The sequence below is a fragment of the Echeneis naucrates genome, chromosome 9 (assembly GCF_900963305.1).
Source record: "Echeneis naucrates chromosome 9, fEcheNa1.1, whole genome shotgun sequence".
Taxonomy (NCBI): domain Eukaryota; kingdom Metazoa; phylum Chordata; class Actinopteri; order Carangiformes; family Echeneidae; genus Echeneis; species Echeneis naucrates.
Genome location: NC_042519.1, coordinates 1,182,608 through 1,201,961, shown reverse-complemented (window position 1 = coordinate 1,201,961; position 19,354 = coordinate 1,182,608). Strand labels below are relative to the sequence as shown.

At 43.4% G+C, this 19,354-nt stretch overlaps 2 protein-coding genes across 4 annotated transcripts; both read right to left on the bottom strand.

Moving 5' to 3' along the window:
- Positions 1-853: 853 nt before the first annotated feature.
- On the bottom strand, positions 854-12,835 carry vamp5 (vesicle-associated membrane protein 5). Of its 2 annotated transcripts, none has more exons than XM_029510915.1 (3): positions 12,393-12,835; positions 11,117-11,260; positions 854-1,450 (listed from the first exon to the last, which is right to left on the bottom strand). In XM_029510915.1, exons 1-3 carry the CDS (start codon positions 12,393-12,395, stop codon positions 1,307-1,309), a joined length of 291 nt encoding a protein of 96 aa, XP_029366775.1. In that variant the 5' UTR covers positions 12,396-12,835; the 3' UTR covers positions 854-1,306. The 2 variants fall into 2 exon arrangements, with proteins under 2 accessions (XP_029366775.1, XP_029366776.1); XM_029510916.1 differs by having other exon boundaries at positions 11,117-11,257; positions 12,393-12,830.
- A 1,842-nt stretch (positions 12,836-14,677) lies between these two features.
- vamp8 (vesicle-associated membrane protein 8 (endobrevin)) lies at positions 14,678-19,151 on the bottom strand. 2 transcript variants are annotated; one of them, XM_029510463.1, is made up of 4 exons: positions 18,960-19,151; positions 16,255-16,396; positions 15,834-15,998; positions 14,678-15,520 (listed from the first exon to the last, which is right to left on the bottom strand). In XM_029510463.1, exons 2-4 carry the CDS (start codon positions 16,261-16,263, stop codon positions 15,329-15,331), a joined length of 366 nt encoding a protein of 121 aa, XP_029366323.1. In that variant the 5' UTR covers positions 16,264-16,396; positions 18,960-19,151; the 3' UTR covers positions 14,678-15,328. The 2 variants fall into 2 exon arrangements, with proteins under 2 accessions (XP_029366323.1, XP_029366322.1); XM_029510462.1 differs by lacking the exon at positions 16,255-16,396 and having other exon boundaries at positions 18,960-19,149.
- Between the last annotated feature and the right edge of the window lie 203 nt (positions 19,152-19,354).

The following is a 19,354-nucleotide window of genomic DNA, read 5'->3' as shown; positions in this document are numbered from 1 at the left end:
GATGAGTATACTGGAAACAGAAGGAGAGGGAGGGGGGACAAAAATCACTATTTACTTTCTTAAGAGACACAAGGTTGGCGGATAGAATGTAAAAAATAAGGTCAAGGACATGATCTTTCACTCTTGTAAAGCCTCAGCCACTTTTGCCCACCCTCTTGACTTATTTTCAGATGTTATTTGCATATTATCTATTTTCCCAAGTTGTAATTGTTTTTCTTCCACAGATTTCCTCAGTCATTGCCTGAAGCTCCTGCATTGTGAAGTTTTTGGACCTCTTCTTTTCCTTCTCCATAATGTACAATGCCTGACCGTTAATTTATGACGTACTTTTAAATGCTTATTGGTTCGTATGATGCAACAAATTAATTCATGACATATTTTAAGATGTTCCTAAGTCAGAAAAATAAAGAAATTTGTAAGATTTGAGACTGCTCTTCAGAAAATATTGAGGAAATGCACTTTCTTATGAACTCCTTAATTTAGATCTTAATACATTACTTAAGATCTTTCTGAAGAAAAGATTGGAGAATCTGGCCCTGGTTACGTGTGAACACAGTGTTTGTTGACAGTTTACCTATTTCAGCAACAGCAATTGAATATTTGGGCTCTGAGTTCATTCTCTTTGAGACCTGGACCACGAGTGCTAGTTAGAGACCTAACGTAGCAACTGCATTTTGTTTTTTGGAATGAAACTTGACTCTGACTCAGCTATAAAACAGCAACAGTCCGTTGCTTATTGAAATAAAAACTATAATAAAGTTATAGAATTATTTTAATACACATTTCTTTTTTCCTGTTTCCTGTTCACAGATGCAGCTCAGAAAGGATAAAATGACACACTGTAACTCATCAGTCACTAAAGGATCAAAAACACATTTAATGAAGCAGACGATTAATTTATAGCACGAAATTTGTATGACATCACACGCAGCACTGCATCTGTTCCGTCTCCTCTGTTTCTGTTATCTGTCCTGTTCCTGGTCCAGGGCAGGCTGAGCTTTGTACCCTAAACCAGGACAAACTAGAATCGCATCAAGAGCAGCCTAATGTGTGGTTCAAATATGAGTAAAGGTCAAGGGGCGTGTGTCCATCCATGGGGGTCAAAGGTTACAAACCTATAAAGATAAAGAGAAGCAGCAGCAGAGACAGACTGTACCATATTGCCCACAAACCTTACACCATAAATATCTTGACAGGAACAATGCAGACTGAGGGTCCAGGTCTGGTCCCATTGCCCGGATTATTATCCCTGTGTATATAATCTGAGTCCACTTCATGTTTTAGTCCAACACGAGCGGAGGAGCCACTATCCAAAAATGGCAAAGATTATGAGTCCTACCAGGATGACCATTGCTGCCACCCCCACACCAATGAGCACCATTTTCATCTTCTTGCCCTCCAATCGTTTCTTCTGCTTCAGCTGAGTGGATGTCTTCTCAAAGGCCTTACTCTGAGGACACAACAGAGAGAGAAAGGTTTTTTTACAGAACTATTTATTTCCATGTTTGGCATAGTGAACAGTAAGTTCAGTAAGTAAAACTCTCACTAAAGCCCGTTCAGGGGGTCAGAAAGTCGTCATTGGTCAGGGTCCTCCAGGTGTCCTGAACCAAGCTGTAGAAAGGTGTCAGTCTAGCAAGGTCAAACTCAAAGTCCAGCTCAGGTCCAGCTCAAGGCGACAAAAGCAAGAAGAGGCTGGGACAGAACCGCCCAGAAAGGGAGGGCCCATACAACAGCTGCTAAGCTTCCCGCAACCTGAAGTTTACAATCCTGGATGTGATACCTAACTGACGGGTGCTTTATCCACCAAGCATCCACTACATCAGCCTCCATCAGTAGGTGAAACTGGAAAGTGGAGGGCTGAGGTTTGGGCTACTGTCCTATCTAAAGAGGTGTCAGTGTAGCAATTCCAGGTTCCAGGGTCGTAACCGTGGGAACAGCATCTTTTTTCTGCCTCACTGCTTCCTGGAGCGCTTTAACTCTTTTCCCAGTGCTTCACTGATGATGAACGGTGGGACTTTAGACATAGTGATCCGTTCAGTAGGCCCTGCCAGCTGGGGAAATCAGGATGAGTCAGGCCACACTCTATGGGATGAGTGTCACAGCAGTGATCTTTAAAGAAAACCACCATAGTCTTGTTAACCCAGCAGGTGAAGGAGATATTCCCTCATCCTACCTGCTCTCTCAGAGCCAGCATCACCTCCTCCACCATGGAGCTGGACTAAGCAGCAGCCTCACTCCATCAGTATGATTACATGCAGTTAAGTCGAGCTACGGTTATAGCTCTTTGAGACAGGCACCATCCTGGCCTTGAAGCACTGAAAAAGACCCCAAAAGAACCACCATCTAGCCCCCCAAAATGCTACATTAATATTAAACTGTACAGTCAGTGAGAGAGAGCGACAGAGCGACTTTTGATTAAAAAAGCATCTTTATTACACCTATTTTAAATGATCAGTTCATTATTTACTAAATAAACAAAACAAATAGACCAGATCCACTGTATGAGTGGGAGCTGGTTTTTGTGAACAGAACACAGAATAAATTCCTATCAGCCTAAACCTATCTCTGTCTTACATCTCTTTATATTATTTAAAATCAATCTTGACTTGAGATTTCGCCATCCTGCTCTATAATAAAACCATATTCCACAAGCTGTCCTCATCATCCATGGACTTCCTGGCCTGTACATTGATGCTGTGGTGCTGGCGGTAAGCGTGTTGCGTCATTTCCGGTCACTGGCGGTTGTGTTCCCTATTGTGCTTTGTCATCTCTGTGTTGTTTCCACTGTTCTTCTGCTATTATTTCCTAATTCACTCGAGTAATCAGGCAGAAAATTATTTTCACACCAACACTAGGTTTTAGAAGTCAACATCTCCCCTTTCTCCAAAGGTTATAACCGTTTCTGCTCCTCCGCTAATCAAACTACCCGATTAGCAATGTCCTCTAGCTCTCTGTCTCCACTCTCTGTTCCTCCTTCTCCTCCTCCTCTCCTCTCCTGTTCTCTGTGCCTCATGTGTAGTTATTCTTCTGCCTCCTTTTATGATAGCACCTCTTGTCATAGATGTAGGATGATGGCAGAAATTGAGGCGAAGATTAATGAGTTAGAATCCCGGCTCCACACTTTAGCTAGCCCAACCTATGCTAGTGTAGCTAGCCCCCCCTCTGTAGCCGGTGCGGGCCAACCTAGACGAGCTCATACGGCAGCTAAGATAGTTTCCCCCCCCCCCCCCCCCAGTGGCTCCCCGGCAGCCGGGATCTAGTCAGGGCGGCTGGGTGACTGTCCGAGACAAGAGGCATAGTCGTACGCAGCAGCCCCCGGTTCACCACCGACCAGTTCACGTTTCCAACAGGTTCTCCCCTCTCAGCGACACACCCGCTGAAAAGCCGACTCTAGTGATTGGTGATTCTATTCTGAGGAACGTGAAGTTAGCGACACCGGCGGCCATAGTGAAGTGTATCCCGGGGGCCAGAGCAGGCGACATCCAGTCTTATCTGAAACTGCTGGCTAAGGGTAAACGTAAATATGCTAATATTGTTATTCACGTCGGCAGTAACGACACCCGACTTCGCCAGTCGGAAGTCACAAAAATTAATGTGGAATCGGTGTGTACTTTTGCTAAAACGATGTCGGACACTGTAGTTTTCTCCGGCCCCCTCCCCAATCGAACCAGTGATGACATGTGCAGCCGCATGTCGTCATTTAACCGCTGGCTGTCGAGGTGGTGTCCCGAAAACAACGTGGGCTACATAGATAACTGGAAGTCTTTCTGGGGGAGACCTGGTCTAATTAGGAGAGATGGTGTCCATCCCACCGTGGACGGGGCCGCTCTCATTTCTAGGAATATGGCCGATTTTATTAGAAATCGAAAACTGACAATCCCGAGTCGAGACCAGGAGGCAGAGCCGCAGCTTAACACGCTCCTCTGCGCCTCAGTCAGAGCGGTCACCTGCTGAGAATAGAATAGAGTCTCTGTCTATGTTTAGCTTTATAGAAACTGTGTCTGTCCCCCGACCACCTAAATTTAGAAAAGTTAAAAAACCCAAATTAAACAGAACAGGAGCTAAAAACAAAAACCTAACTGTAATTAAAACAGCCACAAATTCAGTCTCAAATAACACTGTGATCAAATGTGGACTGTTGAACATTCGATCATTATCATCAAAATCTCTACTAGTTAAAGATCTCATAGCTGATCACCATATTGATTTATTTTGTATAACTGAAACGTGGCTGCAGCAGGATGAGTATGTTAGCATTAATGAAGCTACACCCCCAACTCACGTTAACTTTCATATCCCTCGTACCACAGGTCGAGGAGGTGGGGTGGCTGTAATATTTCAGTCAAGCCTATTAATCAACCCCAGACCAAAATCTGGCTGCAGGTCTTTTGAAAGCCTCACTCTTAGTCTTTCCCACTCGGACTGGAAAGGTGAAAAACCAGTTCTGTTTGTCACAGTATACCGTCCACCTGGTCCGTACTCAGAATTCCTATCAGAGTTTTCTGAGTTTATATCAGAGTTAGTACTCACCTTCTTCAGGGATACCTTCTTGTTGGCTCTGATTAACAACTATTTCACCATGCTTCCTGAAGTATTAGATGTATTTATTTATTTGTTCATCATTTATCTCTGTCCCCAAATGAGGCGTAACGTCTTCACAGCACTCTATTGTTTTTCTGAGTTTATATCAGAGTTAGTACTCAGTACAGATAAAATCATTATTCTGGGAGATTTCAATATACATGTTGATGTAGAAAGCGACAGCCTTATTTCTGGGTTTCTTTCCCTACTAGACTCAATTGGCTTTTCCCAGCGTGTGAATGAACCCACTCACTTTTACAATCATATCCTTGATCTTGTTCTAACTTATGGCATTGAAATTGACAAGCTAACAATTCTTCCACAAAATTCTCTCCTGTCTGACCATTACCTTATTACATTTGAGTTTACTTTAATGGGCTCCACAGCATTGAGGAATAAATTCAGCTATAGAAGATGTTTATCTGAAGCTGCTGTGGCTAAATTTAAAGAGAACATTTGGTCATCATTCCCAACAATGCCATATCTAAATTCAAATGAGGATTTCTCCCATACGCAGGTTGATGACCTTGTGACTAGCACTATGGCGACACTGCGTTCGAATCTTGATAATGCCGCCCCTCTCAAAAAGAAAGTATTCAATCTGAGGAGGATGGCTCCCTGGTATAGTTACCAAATCTGTGCCTTGAAGCAGACATCAAGGAAATTAGAAAGAAACTGGCGTTCCAGTAAGTCAGAAGAGTCTCACAGAGCCTGGAAAGACAGCCTAAAAACATATAAAAAAGCTCTCCGCAGTGCTAGAAGTTCATATTACTCAGCACTCATAGAAGAAAACAAGAACAACCCCAGGCTTCTCTTCAGCACTGTAACCAGGCTGACAGAGAGCCATAGCTCAGTTGAACCAGTGATCCCCTTAGCTCTAAGCAGTAATGATTTTATTAGTTTTTTTTTCAGACAAAATTCTCATGATCAGAGAAAGAATTTATCAGCTCTTGCCTACGTTAGATAAAAATCCCCTTCTGAAGACGGCAACTGCTGAATCAGCTGCAGCGCCTCTTTTACATCTGGAATCATTCTCACCTCTGAATCTCTCAGAGCTAGCTTCTATAGTTTCATCATCCAGACCGTCAACCTGTCTATTAGACCCAGTACCAACTAGCCTCTTTCAAGAGATCTTTTATGTAATTGAGCCATTCATTCTAGATTTGGTTAATTTGACTTTATTTCTGGGCTATGTACCTCAGGCACTTAAGACTGCAGTCATCAAACCCCAGCTTAAAAAGCCTAATCTTGATCCAGATGTTTTGGCAAACTATAGACCCATATCGAACCTTCCATTTATTTCTAAAATCATTGAGAAAGCTGTAGCAAAACAACTACACAAGCATCTGGATGGGAACAGTTTGTTTGAAGAGTTTCAGTCAGGATTTAGAGCCCATCATAGCACAGAAACAGCGCTGGTTAAAGTCTCCAATGACATTCTAATGGCCTTAGACAATGGATCAGCCTCCATACTTCTCCTTCTAGATCTCAGTGCTGCATTCGACATCATAATATTTTACTACAGAGACTGGAACATGAAATTGGAATTAAAGGAACTGCACTAAGGTGGTGCCAAAACATCTGGATCAAGATTAGGCTTTTTAAGCTGTCACCCTCTCTCCCCCTCTCCCTCTTTCTCTCTAACTCCCTCCTTGCATGCGCTGATAAAAACCATCCTTCTTAAAAAAAAAAAAAAAAAAAAAACAAGTTTCACCCAGCTCTAAGCATTGATACTGCATTTACTAACCATGTTCTGCCAAAGTCTCTGTCTCTCCCAGTCCCTCTCCTCTCTCTCCCTGTCCTCATCCTGCAGGTGGTGACTCATCTCCATCCCATGTTCCTGCAACACCTGCTGGTCCCATATAGCATGAATTCTGTATTACAGCTCAACTGCATGAACTTCATGCAACATGTTCCTGCCTACACCCCCCCCACCCCCCCCTTCACTACCTGTCTCTCTCTCTCTCTCTCTCTCTCTCTCTCTCTCTCTCTCTCTCTCTCTCTCGCTCTCTCTCTCTCTCTCTCTCAACCCAACCGGTCAAGGCAGATGGCCGCCCCCCCTGAGCCTGGTTCTGCTCGAGGTTTCTGCCTCTTAAAGGAAGTTTTTCCTTGCCACTGTTGCCAAGTGCTTGCTCATCGGGGGATCTGTTGGGTCTCTTTAAATACATTTATAAAGAGTTTGGTCTAGACCTGCTCTATATGTAAAGTGCCTTGATGTAACTTTGTTATGATTTGGCGCTATACAAATAAATCTGATTTGATTTGATTTGATTTGATATTAGTGTTCACATTGTCCTCTCTCTTCCTCAACCTGCTCACATAGACAGCCATCTTTAATTGTACCAGAATAAAATTCAGCAGCTGACTTCTGTGTGTGGTGGACTTCCTTTACCCAAAGTCCAGAAGGAAGGTGCAGAGACAGAAAGTATGGGGGTCGTCAGGGGAGGTGACTGTCAGACCAGTGCTGTAGAGGTGGTTGTGCAGCCTTCCCCTGAGCAACTGAGAGTCATTGGAGCCATCGCTCTCAGTTGAAACTAACAATTCCAGTCACTGTCATTCCCAAACATCGGAGCACTAAAAACCTAATGACATCAATAGCTTGGATAACGCTGTCACAGAGGCAAAATGCCTGTTTCATTACATTACTCAGACTAGTCAAGCCAGAAGGGCACTGACTGATGAAGCCTCTTGGAAGAGAGGTGAAACATCTTCATTGATATATAACCAAGTCCAGTTGCACTTGATTTAATTCTATACCATAAAGAGGAGGCATGTTCTCTGAATGACATGCTTCGCAAGAGCCACTTCCACATCTTCAGTCTGTTCTTAATGGAGTCCAAAACCTTGTCTCAGACATCCAGGGAAGACCACTCTTTTGGCTCCTTTATAAACTTGCGCAGCACTAGTTCAATGGCCAGAGAATATAACATCCCTGACACTGAGCATCCCTGTTGCACTCCCCTTTGGACTGGAGAGAGTGCAGCCAAACCATTGCTTTTCTTCAGTTAGCTCGCAACATCACAGTACAGTTCATTTCATGATTCATGATTCAGTGCAGCCAAACCTTCCTTTCTGAAATCAGTAGCAAACCAATTACATGACCATCTGCATAGGAACGGTTTTCTTGAAGAGTTTCAGTTAGGATTTAGAGCCCATCATAGCACAAAAACAGTGCAGGTTCAAGTCTCCAACGATATTCTAATGGTTTCAGACAATGGATCAGCCTCAATACTTCTCTTAGATCTCAGTGCTGCATTTGACACCATAGATCATCACATTTTACTACAGAGACTAGAACATGAAATTGGGATTAAAGGAACTGCACTAAGGTGGTCCAAATCCTATTTATCAGATAGACATCAGTTTGTTCATGTTAACAATAGCTCCGTCTCATGCACTATAGCCAATTATGGAGTCCCACAGGGTTCAGTACTTAGGCCAATTCTCTTCACTTTTTATCTGCTTCCTTTAGGCAACATTATCAGGAAACACAGCATCAATTTCCAGTGTTATGCAGACGATACTCAGGTGTGTTTATCAATTAAGCCAAATGAAGTCAGTCAGATAGTCAGTCTGATGACTTTTTACCAGTAGCCTACAAGTCCTTTGTCCCTCACATAAAACAAGTCAGTAGCTTTCTTCCATGTGAAACATTAGGAAAATCAGAAACATCCTCTCTCAAGAGGATGCATAAAAACTAGTCCATGCATTAGTTACTTCTAGGCTGGACAACTGTAACTCATTACTATCTGGATGTCCAAACAAATCTCTGAAAGGCCTTCAGTTGATTCAGAATGCTGCTGCACAAATATTAACAGGAACTAGGAAAAGAGATCACATCTCTCCTGTGTTAGCTGCTCTTCATTGGCTGCCGGTAAAATACAGCATAGAATTTAAAATCCTTCTGTTAACTTATAAAGCTCTTAATGGCCAAGCCATCATATCTCAGAGAGCTCATAGCTCCTTACTGTCCGATTAGGCCACTCCACTCTCTAGATGGAGGTTTGCTTGTGGTTCCTAGAGTCTCCAAGAGTAAATCTGGAGGCAGATCTTTCAGTTATCAGGCTCCTCTTCTATGGAACCAACTTCCAGCATAGGTCTCTCTCTAGCGGACTCTTTTCAAGACCAGGCTTACAACTTTTCTGTATGACAGAGCTTATAGTTAAAAAGTTAAAGTTGATTTATTCCTTAGCTATGCTGCTATGTTCCTCGATGAGGTGTGGAAGGCAGAACAGGTGGTGAAGAAGGGAGTCAAGGTGAGGGGAGCGTTCACTCTGGTGCTGCCACTGGAGACCGCTGCCAAGAAGGTAATCCCTTCATTGGAACCTGGAAAAAAGCCCTGTCCCGGTACGGGTGGATGGTCAGGCCCATCAGAATGGTGCCTTTGGGCTGTCAGTCCCTGAAGCTGCGGCACGTGGTCTGTCACAGGAGACAGGTCCACATGGAACTGAAACTGCAATTACAGCAATCTGTATATTTTCCCAGCAGTCCTTCTGTCACTTGGAATCTACCATTTGTAAAATAAGTCTTTAAGCTTTTATTATGTTTTTAAATTCTTCAAACTTGCTGGTGAAAAACCTGTATCACGAAGATGGATTTCAGTTTAGCAAGGTAAATTCAGGGTTAATCCTGGGTTTTCAGTCTCACAAAGGTGGTTTACATTCTATCTGAGTACGTTCCCATGGTAATTTACACAGAACGTCTGACCTGATTAGGTTAAGTTATGGATTAAGAGCTCAGCAGGTATATAATTTTGCCAACAGACCAATTAGTTCTCTTGGAAAATGGCCTACCTATTCAGCCCATTGATGTGGGGGTGCTAGAACTGTGAGAGGAGCTCTCAATAGAGGGAGAAAAGTTGGTGACAGACTTAGCCAAAGTCCCAATACACCCCCTACCCCTACTTTTTAGCCCTACCCCTAAATTGTGTGCGTTCCCATGAGGGTAGTGGTGTTACAATTCTTTTTTTCATGTAGGAGTAGTGGGCATAACGAGGGGTAGGGACGATGAATCTAGCCCTTCAGATTCAGGGTTTTCAGATGCTAACTTCCCGAGGAGGGGCTAGTGAAAATTTCCCAGAATGCTTTGCATCATCATATGCATACTGAATCAAACAACAATGGCGACAACCAGAGAGCAAGTGAATGGGGAGATGTCAGAGAAGAAAAACTAAAAAAATTCAAAAGACTCAACAGACATCAATGTTGTATTCTTCTCCGTGTACCTCTTGGTTTATTTATCAACCAAAGCGTGATGAATTCTAAAAAACTGATCGCAACCAATCGCAACCATAGACTCCATGTTGCTGGAACTATGCAGTAACTTGCGAGCCCGAACGTAAACTACACAGTGACGTAGCAAGTGGTGTCCCAATTCCTAAAGCCCTACAACTTGTGTCTTGGGTGAGGGCTAGTGGTTGTGAGTAGGGTGAACATTGGGATTGGGCCTTAAACCTGATATATGGTCCTGCGTTAAATCAGTGCCATTGCCATGATGCCATTGTGAACCCTTTGAACTTCTCAAAATCTACATCTCAACAGAACCAGAAATGTGTTGCTACCAAGCAAACCAATCACAGCCCGAACTTCTCCGTCACTCCATTTCGTTGCAGTTGCAAGTAGGAGGCGGTACTCCTTTCCTGAATGGTTATTGTCGTCTCTAGTTGATTCTTTGTTTAGCCTCAGGCTATGCCGGGGGGCTACAGCAAGCCTCCTGTGTAGACACATACCCTACAACGTAGGTGCAGCGTTGATTTAACACAGGACCATAAATCAAGCCTTAACTCATTTGAATTTCTGGATGAGGTAGGTGGACTTGTTCCCAAGTCTGTTTTGCTCCACTGGGGTTGGAACTGAAATAATGAGGTTAAAATTGTCAAACAAGCCATAAAAAAACTGCACAGAAACATAAATTTATGGAGCACACATACAGTAAATTTCACAGATGAGGTGGTGATTTAATACTTGGGTTAGGGTAATCCCAGTAATTTACACTCCACTCCATCAGTTGGCAAATTTTTGTCAGCATTCTTTACAGCTGCAACTCTGTTACATTTTGCTTGAATTATTACCCTAGTTTCTTAATATTATTGTTTGTGCCTTCATTGTGAAATATGCAGCTCTTTGTGCTTGCTCTGTGGTCCAATTTGTGGTATCCAGCAAACTGTTTGAACTGGTTCCTGTTAAATCTAGTTTTCAGAGTGATGTAACACGTGAGGGACTGCAGAGTGGGAATGATATGACCTGGTTTTCGACCCCTACACGGATGTGGGTCTTGTCTTGCCCAGGGAGACCACCTCACTTCATTCATGATGGGAAAGAGAAGGAAATGCCTTTCTAAAAACAGCAGCAACCAGGAAGTAAAGAGTATGTTTGTTTTCCTTGTCTGCTCCACCTCAGGTGTATTTATAAATGTCAATATCTGTTTCCTGCCCACTGTGCCAGACGCTTGTGGCCACTGTCTGTGCTGTGTCCCCCCTTATCCAGTCACCACACACTTACACAAACTGACTTGTCCCACTGCAGCCTGAACGTACCTTCTCAAGCAGGTTTTCGGCCCGGTCTTCTAGTTCACTCAGTTTTCCTGAACGCTCCTCAGTTTTGTTCATGTTGTCCAACATGATGTCCTTTACCTCCTCCACCTCTTCCTGGGTCTGCTGCAGACGGCTCCTCCCTTCCTGCTATCCATAAACAAACACCATCAGTGACAGAGGACAACAATGTCTTCAAACACACCTTCAGAGACAGATGACAATGGTCTTCACAAACACATGATCAAATACAGAGGACAGAATGTAAGACACTGAGACGGAAGACAAGAGAAAAAGGACAATGATGTCCTTAAATACATCAGCAGACACAGAGGCCAATCATGTCCTCAGATGTCAGAGAAAGGGGATAGTGATGTCCACAAATGTATCACCAGGAAAGCACATTTCCAGAGACATAGCACCATCATGTCCAAAACCAATCATCACAGACAGTAGATGTAGATGTCCTCACATCGTGCTGATTGCCATAGGGACACGAGATTTCTCTCTGAATGAAAGTAAATAATTAGACATTAGCTGCTTCACCCTGTTCCAAATCAAACCTGGTTCCTGGGTCATTGTGAGTGTTAGTGTGAGAATGTCTATGTGTGGCTGTCTTTCTCTGTTGTGTGTGGACCCTGATCCACAGTCTGTTTTAAACTTCCATCCCCTGCCCCCGACCCCTTTTCCTTCCTTTCATCCTTCCCTCCCTCCGTCCTGCCTGTATTTATATACCTAGTATCAAGGAAACCATATCCACATTCATCACTGTCCAGTATGGTGGCCTTTTTGGTCCAAACCACCAGAGAGAGATCCACGATACACTTCATTCATAAGTGAGGGTTAATGTGTAATGTGTGTAAGCATGCTAGAAGGTCCAAGTCCAGTGTATTAGGGTAAGGGGGTCCAGAAAAGACCAACTGAAGTCTGTACACTCATGTTATTGAGTCACATCCAGTCCTTTAAGTTTACAAGGAGTTAAACCAGGATAACCCCACTTTCACTCCATTCCCAATTCCAGTTTAAACCAGTCTAATACCAATTAAAACTACAATAAATCCCAGGGTTGGAGTTAACCTATCCCGTTCTAACCCCAAATGTAATCACAGTCAAACCCAGTCTGCCTAATTTTGACCCTCATAACCTCCACTCCGTTCCGGGTATTGCCTTCAAGGTCTTTGCTCTCAGACGGGGGTTACGCAGATCGAACCGACACCTGTCTGCAATGACTTGGAATTTCTGGACCGGTTCAGATCTGCAGTACAGATCGTGGTCTACTCACCATGTCTCCGTCCGCGTCCCGGGTCCGGATCGTAAAAAATAAGAAAGTCCGACTCCGTCAACTTCAGAAACAGGAAGCGCTGAGGATCAGAACGGTCGGACAAGCAAACCAGACCAGAATAAACTCCCAAGTCTAAAAAGCTCAGTATGTTTCCCCCTGTGTTGGTCTTCCTCTTTTGCTCCTCTGTTTCTCACGCACTATCTCTCTTTCTCTTTCTGTCGCTCTCTCTGTTCATGTCTCAATGTGACCACGTGACTCGGGCCAACTTCTTGCGTTTCGATTTCAGTTCAGTCTGTTATTAAGTTCGTTTCTGGATCGTCTCTATCGATCAGATGACGATGGGGACTGCTGTTATTGCTTATCTATAAATCTATGTTCCCGCTCACCTTTTTATGATCTCATCAAACTGAAACAGCAACAATAAAGCTTTTGCTTTCATGTTCTATTACTGCCACACAAACTTTATTGAACAATATGAACAAGGGAAGCCATCTCGTATGACAGAAACTACCTGTCTGAATTCCACTTGCAGGGGGCAGGCCCTCACTGACGACATGACAGCTGGCACGCCCCATCAGCTGAAGAGAGATAATTGAGGACAGAAGACAGAGTAGAAGAGGAAGGAAAAGTCTTGTAGTTAATGTGGAATATAAACAGGTTTATTTAAACCTGATACTGGTGCTCAGTCTGTCTGTATCCCTGTCCCTGAGGAGAGCCAAGAGAGTCTGGCTTCCAGAAAATGCTTCATAGAGACAAAGACTGCATTCATTCATGAACGGGGGCTGAAGTGACTGCAATTCTTCACACACACTCTTTTGTTTTGGCTGTAGCATCATTCTGTCATTCAGCGTCATTGAGTGGAAATTGAAAACTTGACAGAACACGTTCATTCCTGCTCTGATTTCATCAGACTGGAGCTGGAAAGTGTCTGAGGTCTCAAACAAAGACTTGCCCTCAGGACCAGGACTCTAATGCTCCACCCGGCGAAGCTAGTTCTGTTCAGAAGAACTCAGGGTAAAATGAGCCCTGTGAAGGTAAAATGCAACTTTCGGGGAGGGGGGCAGGTGGCTAATTGCTAAATAACATGTTCAGAGTAATATATGCCTGACAGTAGAGACTGACCGATATGTTTTTCCCAGGGCCAATACCGATAATGATTATTAGTAGTCAAATATGCAGATAACCAATATTTGGAGCTGATATTAATTTGCAGTAAAAGGGAAAATATTGGCGTAAAAATTTTGATTAATACAAACTCCACCACTTAACTTCGTTTAAATGCCTCTAAGCATGTTTATTAAACAGTTTATTAGATCTGCAACATGTTAAAGGTTTTTTTTATCTTAGACAATAGACATCTTTGTTTTAAAATCCTAAAAAAGCAGGGAGCTCCAGGTTCAGCAGCATTTCTTCTAAAGTTAAATGAAAACTTACATAATAAAAAATACATAGCTCCTTAAAGTTTTCCAAAGTTTCGATATCACTAATGCAGAAGATCTGGGTATTTTTACACCCACCATGACACCCGGAAAACAACGTTTTTTTGACATCATACGCCACTGAGCGGCGTCCGTAGGAATGAACTAGCTGATAATCAGTCGATCCCTACCTGACAAGGTTCTCCTTCACCCTTGATCTCTGAGCCAGGGAAGCCAGTTCCTCAGGAACAGGAAACCAGTGAACTGAGCAAACAGCTTGTTCTAAGTATCTAAGTGACACATGCGTGACAGATCTGAGCATTGCAGTATACCTTGTGAAGAAAAAAAAAAAAAGACCAGCTTCATTTTAAATTAAACACTGAAATGGATCATCTCCTCTAGACTATGATTAAACATGGACCGTGGTCTGCTTTAAACGTGTATCATTATCCTGGTTTCATACTGTTAGGGTTAATCCTAACCCCAACCAATCAAGAGGTCCATAGCCTGTGTATAATAAAATGATCCACTTGCCATGTCTGTCCCATCCGCTCTGCCACAGGTTCTGTGAATTTAAACATGAGTCATATCACATGATGGTGATCGTCTGGTCAGTGGTTAAGATGCACTTGGTTTGTCCAAATAAGCCAATAAGCTGCATTCTCTGTCAGTGAATGTAAAACTCATGATGGCTTAATCAGTCTTTATTCTATATTTGATTTCAGCTGCTGCCTCATCTATCCCAACCACTGACAGGTATCCAGGGTAACCAGATATACTGTATAGCCAGATCCTCCTGTATGTACCTCTCTCCACCTGGAGGACGGTTGAACAAACTGCACTGAAGCCACACCCCCACAGGGGAGCTGGAGTTAACACCATTTATTTATGTGAGATATTAAAACCATACAGCATGTTAAAGATAATGAGAAAAACTACAGCAACCCAGAAGGATGTGGAGAAGTTACTGATACTTCTAGAAGAAGATTTCAGTGAATGAAATCAATAACATTATGACTGATCAGATTATTGATACTGCAGAGAGCACATGGCCCCATTTCAGATTAAATACTAACAGGAAGTGATAAATAAACGTTCTCTGAGGGGCAAGAACTCAAAAACTATATACAGAGTCACTTGGGGGGGGGGGGGGCATTGCAGGTTGATACCACAGACGAAGAGCAAGTAAAACAGGAAGACAACACTGATCAACAAGAATTTATTTCCACCCCCCCAACACCCACTGAATTTGTTCTTTGTATTAGCTGTTTGACCTGTTCACATTCCCCTAACCCTAACCTGTATCTTTTGTAATTTAAAAAAGGCAACTAAAAGACTGAGGACAGAGACATCCTGCGACAGGTGGACACACAGGGGAGGACTTAACGAGATTAAACAAGGGTTAACGAAGGCTACAGGGAGGAGTCACTGTTGTCTGTCGGTGGAGCAGACCAGCTCAGACTCCTCATGTTTAAAGCAAAGACTGGAAAGAAAAACAGAGGGGAGTGGAGACCTTCACTATTGCCCTGGTTTGTTAGTGGGGTTGACTATGGGAGGCACAGGGGCACTGGTAGGGATGACGCCAGTAGCCAAGAGGATGATGATCAGGACTATGATGAGGACAACCACAATGATGACCATGACCAGTTTGACGTTCTTCCACCAATAAGAACGAGCCACTTTCTGAGATGTCTGCTTGAAGTTCTGAGCCTGGGAAGGGGTGTGATAATAAAGGAGACGGAGAAAGAGACAGAGAGAGAGAGTGAGAGAGAGAGAGAGAGAGAGAGAGAGAGAGAGAGAGAGAGAGAGAGAGAGAGAGAGAGAGAGAGAGAGAGAGGAGAGGGAGAGAGTGGCAGAGAGAGACAGAGAGGGAAAAAGACCATATCAGTCCACATGAGACAGTCAGGGGGTCACAAAAAGGAAGTGTTCTAGTCACGTGATATCAAAGGAAAATTGCATCATAACTGATTGAATCATGTCTATGGTGTCTGATGTCATCATTGTGTTCATTAGTTAAACTAACCCCGGCCTGGAGATCCTCAGATTTCCCCATTAGGTCATCCAGTCTCTCTCCTCGGGCCAGGATCCGGTCCACATTCTCGGTCATGATGCTCTTCACACCGTCCACCTGGTCCCTCAGGGCCTGAACCTTGTCCTGAGGTTGGGATGCTGCCACTTCTCCCCGCTCCTGAATGGACATTTAAGTTGTTTTATATCACGGTATGAACAAACAACAACCTGACCTGAAGTCTGAACCATCATCACAAGATCTTTGGGTCTTTAGAGAGAAAATGCACAACACAAGAGACAAAAAACAAAAGGAAGAAATGAAATATGCAAAATACAAGAAACAACAATGTCGTGGGGAGGGGAAGTGTTTGCTGGTGTGTGTGTGCGCTCTAACACACTAAGTAAACTAACCAGTTTCTAGGAAACAGGCTTGCCTGTGTCATCTCTTGTTCTCTCTCCTGTTATCTTCCCTTCTCTCTAGTCGTTTTTTCCTTCCTTCATTCCATCCTTTGTGGACTTCTCATCCTCACATCTTCATACCTTCATTAGACCAGTGGACCAGACCTGACTTTTGTGCTGTGCAAATACATGCAGAGAGGAAAGATGTAGATAATTCAAGTCTAACACTGTTGAATACTATTTCTAAACACCTGGACTCTGCACTGCTTCACATCAAGATCTTGTTTATGGATTTTTAACACAGTGAACATAGACACCCTGTTGCATGGCCTTTTAGACCTTTGAGCTCATCCCACACTGGTTTTATTGATCAGGAACTTTTTAAATGACGGGCCAAAACAGACACTTTTTTCAGGTTTTAAATCAAATAAAATTATTTTAAGCAAAGGTGTACCCCAGGGTTGTGTTTAATCTCCTATTCTCTTTTCTGTTTATATGAACAGCATCACCTGTAACAAGGAGGGAATGCACCATTTTAAAAATGCTGATGACATGGTCCTTGACATGACCTGACTGACAGTAGGTGGTTTTGAAACTTTGCTCTTGAGTTAAATGTCTCAAAAACTAAGGAGCTGTGTTGTGGGAGTGGGCGAGTCAGCAGCAGCTCTTTTCACACCATCCAGCATCCAGCGCTGTGGAGCAGGTTGAATCTTAGATACCTTGGAACTGATCTGGACCACTGCCTCTCCTTCTCTCAGCATACCAACACCATATTCAAAAAAGCACAACAGCGCCTCTACTTGGTGAGGAAATTAAGAACTTAATGCCAGCAAACACATTTTAACCTTGATTTACTGGTCACTGATTGAAGCCATACTAATTTTCAACATCTCATCCCTGTATAGCTTTCTCTCATCTAAACACGAAGCAAAACTTTCCTGGATAGTTAACCAAGCCAGCAAAGTCATCGGCTCATCACAAGCTTCCCTTCTCAGAACTGCACAGCTGGTCTGTGATCAGGAAGGCCACCCTGATGACAGAAGACTCCTCTCATCCCCTCCACCACTGCTTTGGTTTTGACACCACAAGGTTCCACTCGCCTGGAAAAAACATCTACAAAAAAATCCTTTATCCAATAACAACAGCAATAACCATCTTGAACAACCTAAAAATAACATGCCGCTTTTCACAGCCCCCCCAATTTTTTAAAGCATGTCTGTTTTTATTTTCTGTTTGAGCCTGTCTAAGATGAATCCCTGTCACTTGTGACAGACAATAAATCTTATCAATGTCCACTTCCTGTTCTTTGTAGGAAAGGAGAATTTTCTCTAAACCCTCGACCAAAAGAGAAAGAGGAGAGGACAGGTGCGTGGAAGACAGAGAACAGACTGTAAAATTAACACAAGACAAAGGTACGGAAGGACAGAGCGACAGCTCTCTGTGAACTAATTGAGCTTCTACAGCTTTAGAGAGTCAAAGTTCTTCATTTGAATAAATCTATTTAGTCTTATCAGGTCAGACTGAAACCTCAAATCAGAGACTGTTGGAAACAGACACCTGACCAGCGGGAACAGAGACTATACCATAGACTGTAAGGATCAGAGAGCAGGCATGAGGGGCCAGAGACCGTTAGGACTCGTTAGGAATAGAGAGGAGACCAGAGAGCACACCAAACACTGATAAGACCAGAGAGTTTTAGATTTGAGACCCGAGTAGAGGGAACAGAGACTAGACTAGAGCCAAAGACCAGAGCAGAGACCATTAGGACCAGAGGGCACAAGAGAGGTGATTAAGATCAGGGGGACTAGAAACAAGACCAAAGACATTTAGTATTTGAGACCATTAAGACCAGAGAGCAGATCTGAGGTGGTTAGGACCAGAGAACAGACCAGGGACAATAAAGGCCAAAGACCACACTAGGGACTATAAGGACCAGAGACTGTTAAAACTAGAGGGTAGACTAGAGACAATAAGGGCCAGTGATCAGACTAGAGGGACCAGAGACCAGACCACAGACTGTTAGGAGCAGAGGGCAGAGGAGGGGGACCAGAAGGCAAACCAGAGACCAGAATAGAGATCATTAGGACCAGTGGGCAGCCCAGAGATGATAAGAGATAAGGATAAGAGAGGCTAGGACCAGAGACCAGGGACCAGGCCAAAGACCGTTACGTAGGACAGAAGTGACTGTGAGAGGCTGGAACTGGTTGGGATTAGCAAATTAGAAACCTCTCATTGGCTACTAATTTCGCTTAATACGCATTGTCAAAATACATGAACATGTAATTGCCCCAGTAATTCTTCTCATAATGATAACATTTTATTTTTGACCACCGAAAATGCCACCGATTTTCATTTCGGAAATCTGGTCACTTTACCAGATACTGGACCAGAGACTGTTAGAACCGGAAACCTGACCAATTGGACCAGGAGACCAGAGGCCTAGAAATCCTGAGATTCTCATGAGTCCATCAGGATTTCTTTAAGTGTTATTTTTCTCGTGTAGTTCAGCGGACTCAGAGCTGCAGATAAAGATCAGAAGCTCACAATATCGGTTTTTAATCAGGCCATTTTGTTTGGCTGTTCTTTGTCTTTCTGTCTCACTGTGAGACAGTTAAGACTTGTTTACTTTTACTTCACTCTTGGGTTCACCGCACAGGTGCGTGAATTGCGTTTCAGCAGGGATCTTGCTTTCTGGGTGAAATCACCTGTTGCGACGAAGGAGAAACATACATTAACTTACCGGATCAACGTCCATCCTGCTGGGAACTGTCCGAGACCACGGTCGTCGGTTTATTGTGTTGATATGTTATTTAGGGGCTTTCGACGACTTTCCGAGACTTTTAATGGCCTTTTAAAGGACTTGAAAGTTGATGCGCCGCCGAATCGATTGTTTCCTCCTCTGTTTGACTTCCTGGTTTTTTTTCCCTTCCAGCTGAATTCTTCAATTTCAGGTGTAACGACGACTATAACAGTCAGTTCTTCCTGTACACATTTTCACAGTAAAACACATGCTATGAACCTTTCCCGACAGCACATTGATTCTGGGACCCCAACGTGTGAGTGAAAGCTAAAAAGTTCGTATGTCATAGCACTGGTATATTCACTCTGTAGAACATCTCTCCACGATGGATCTTA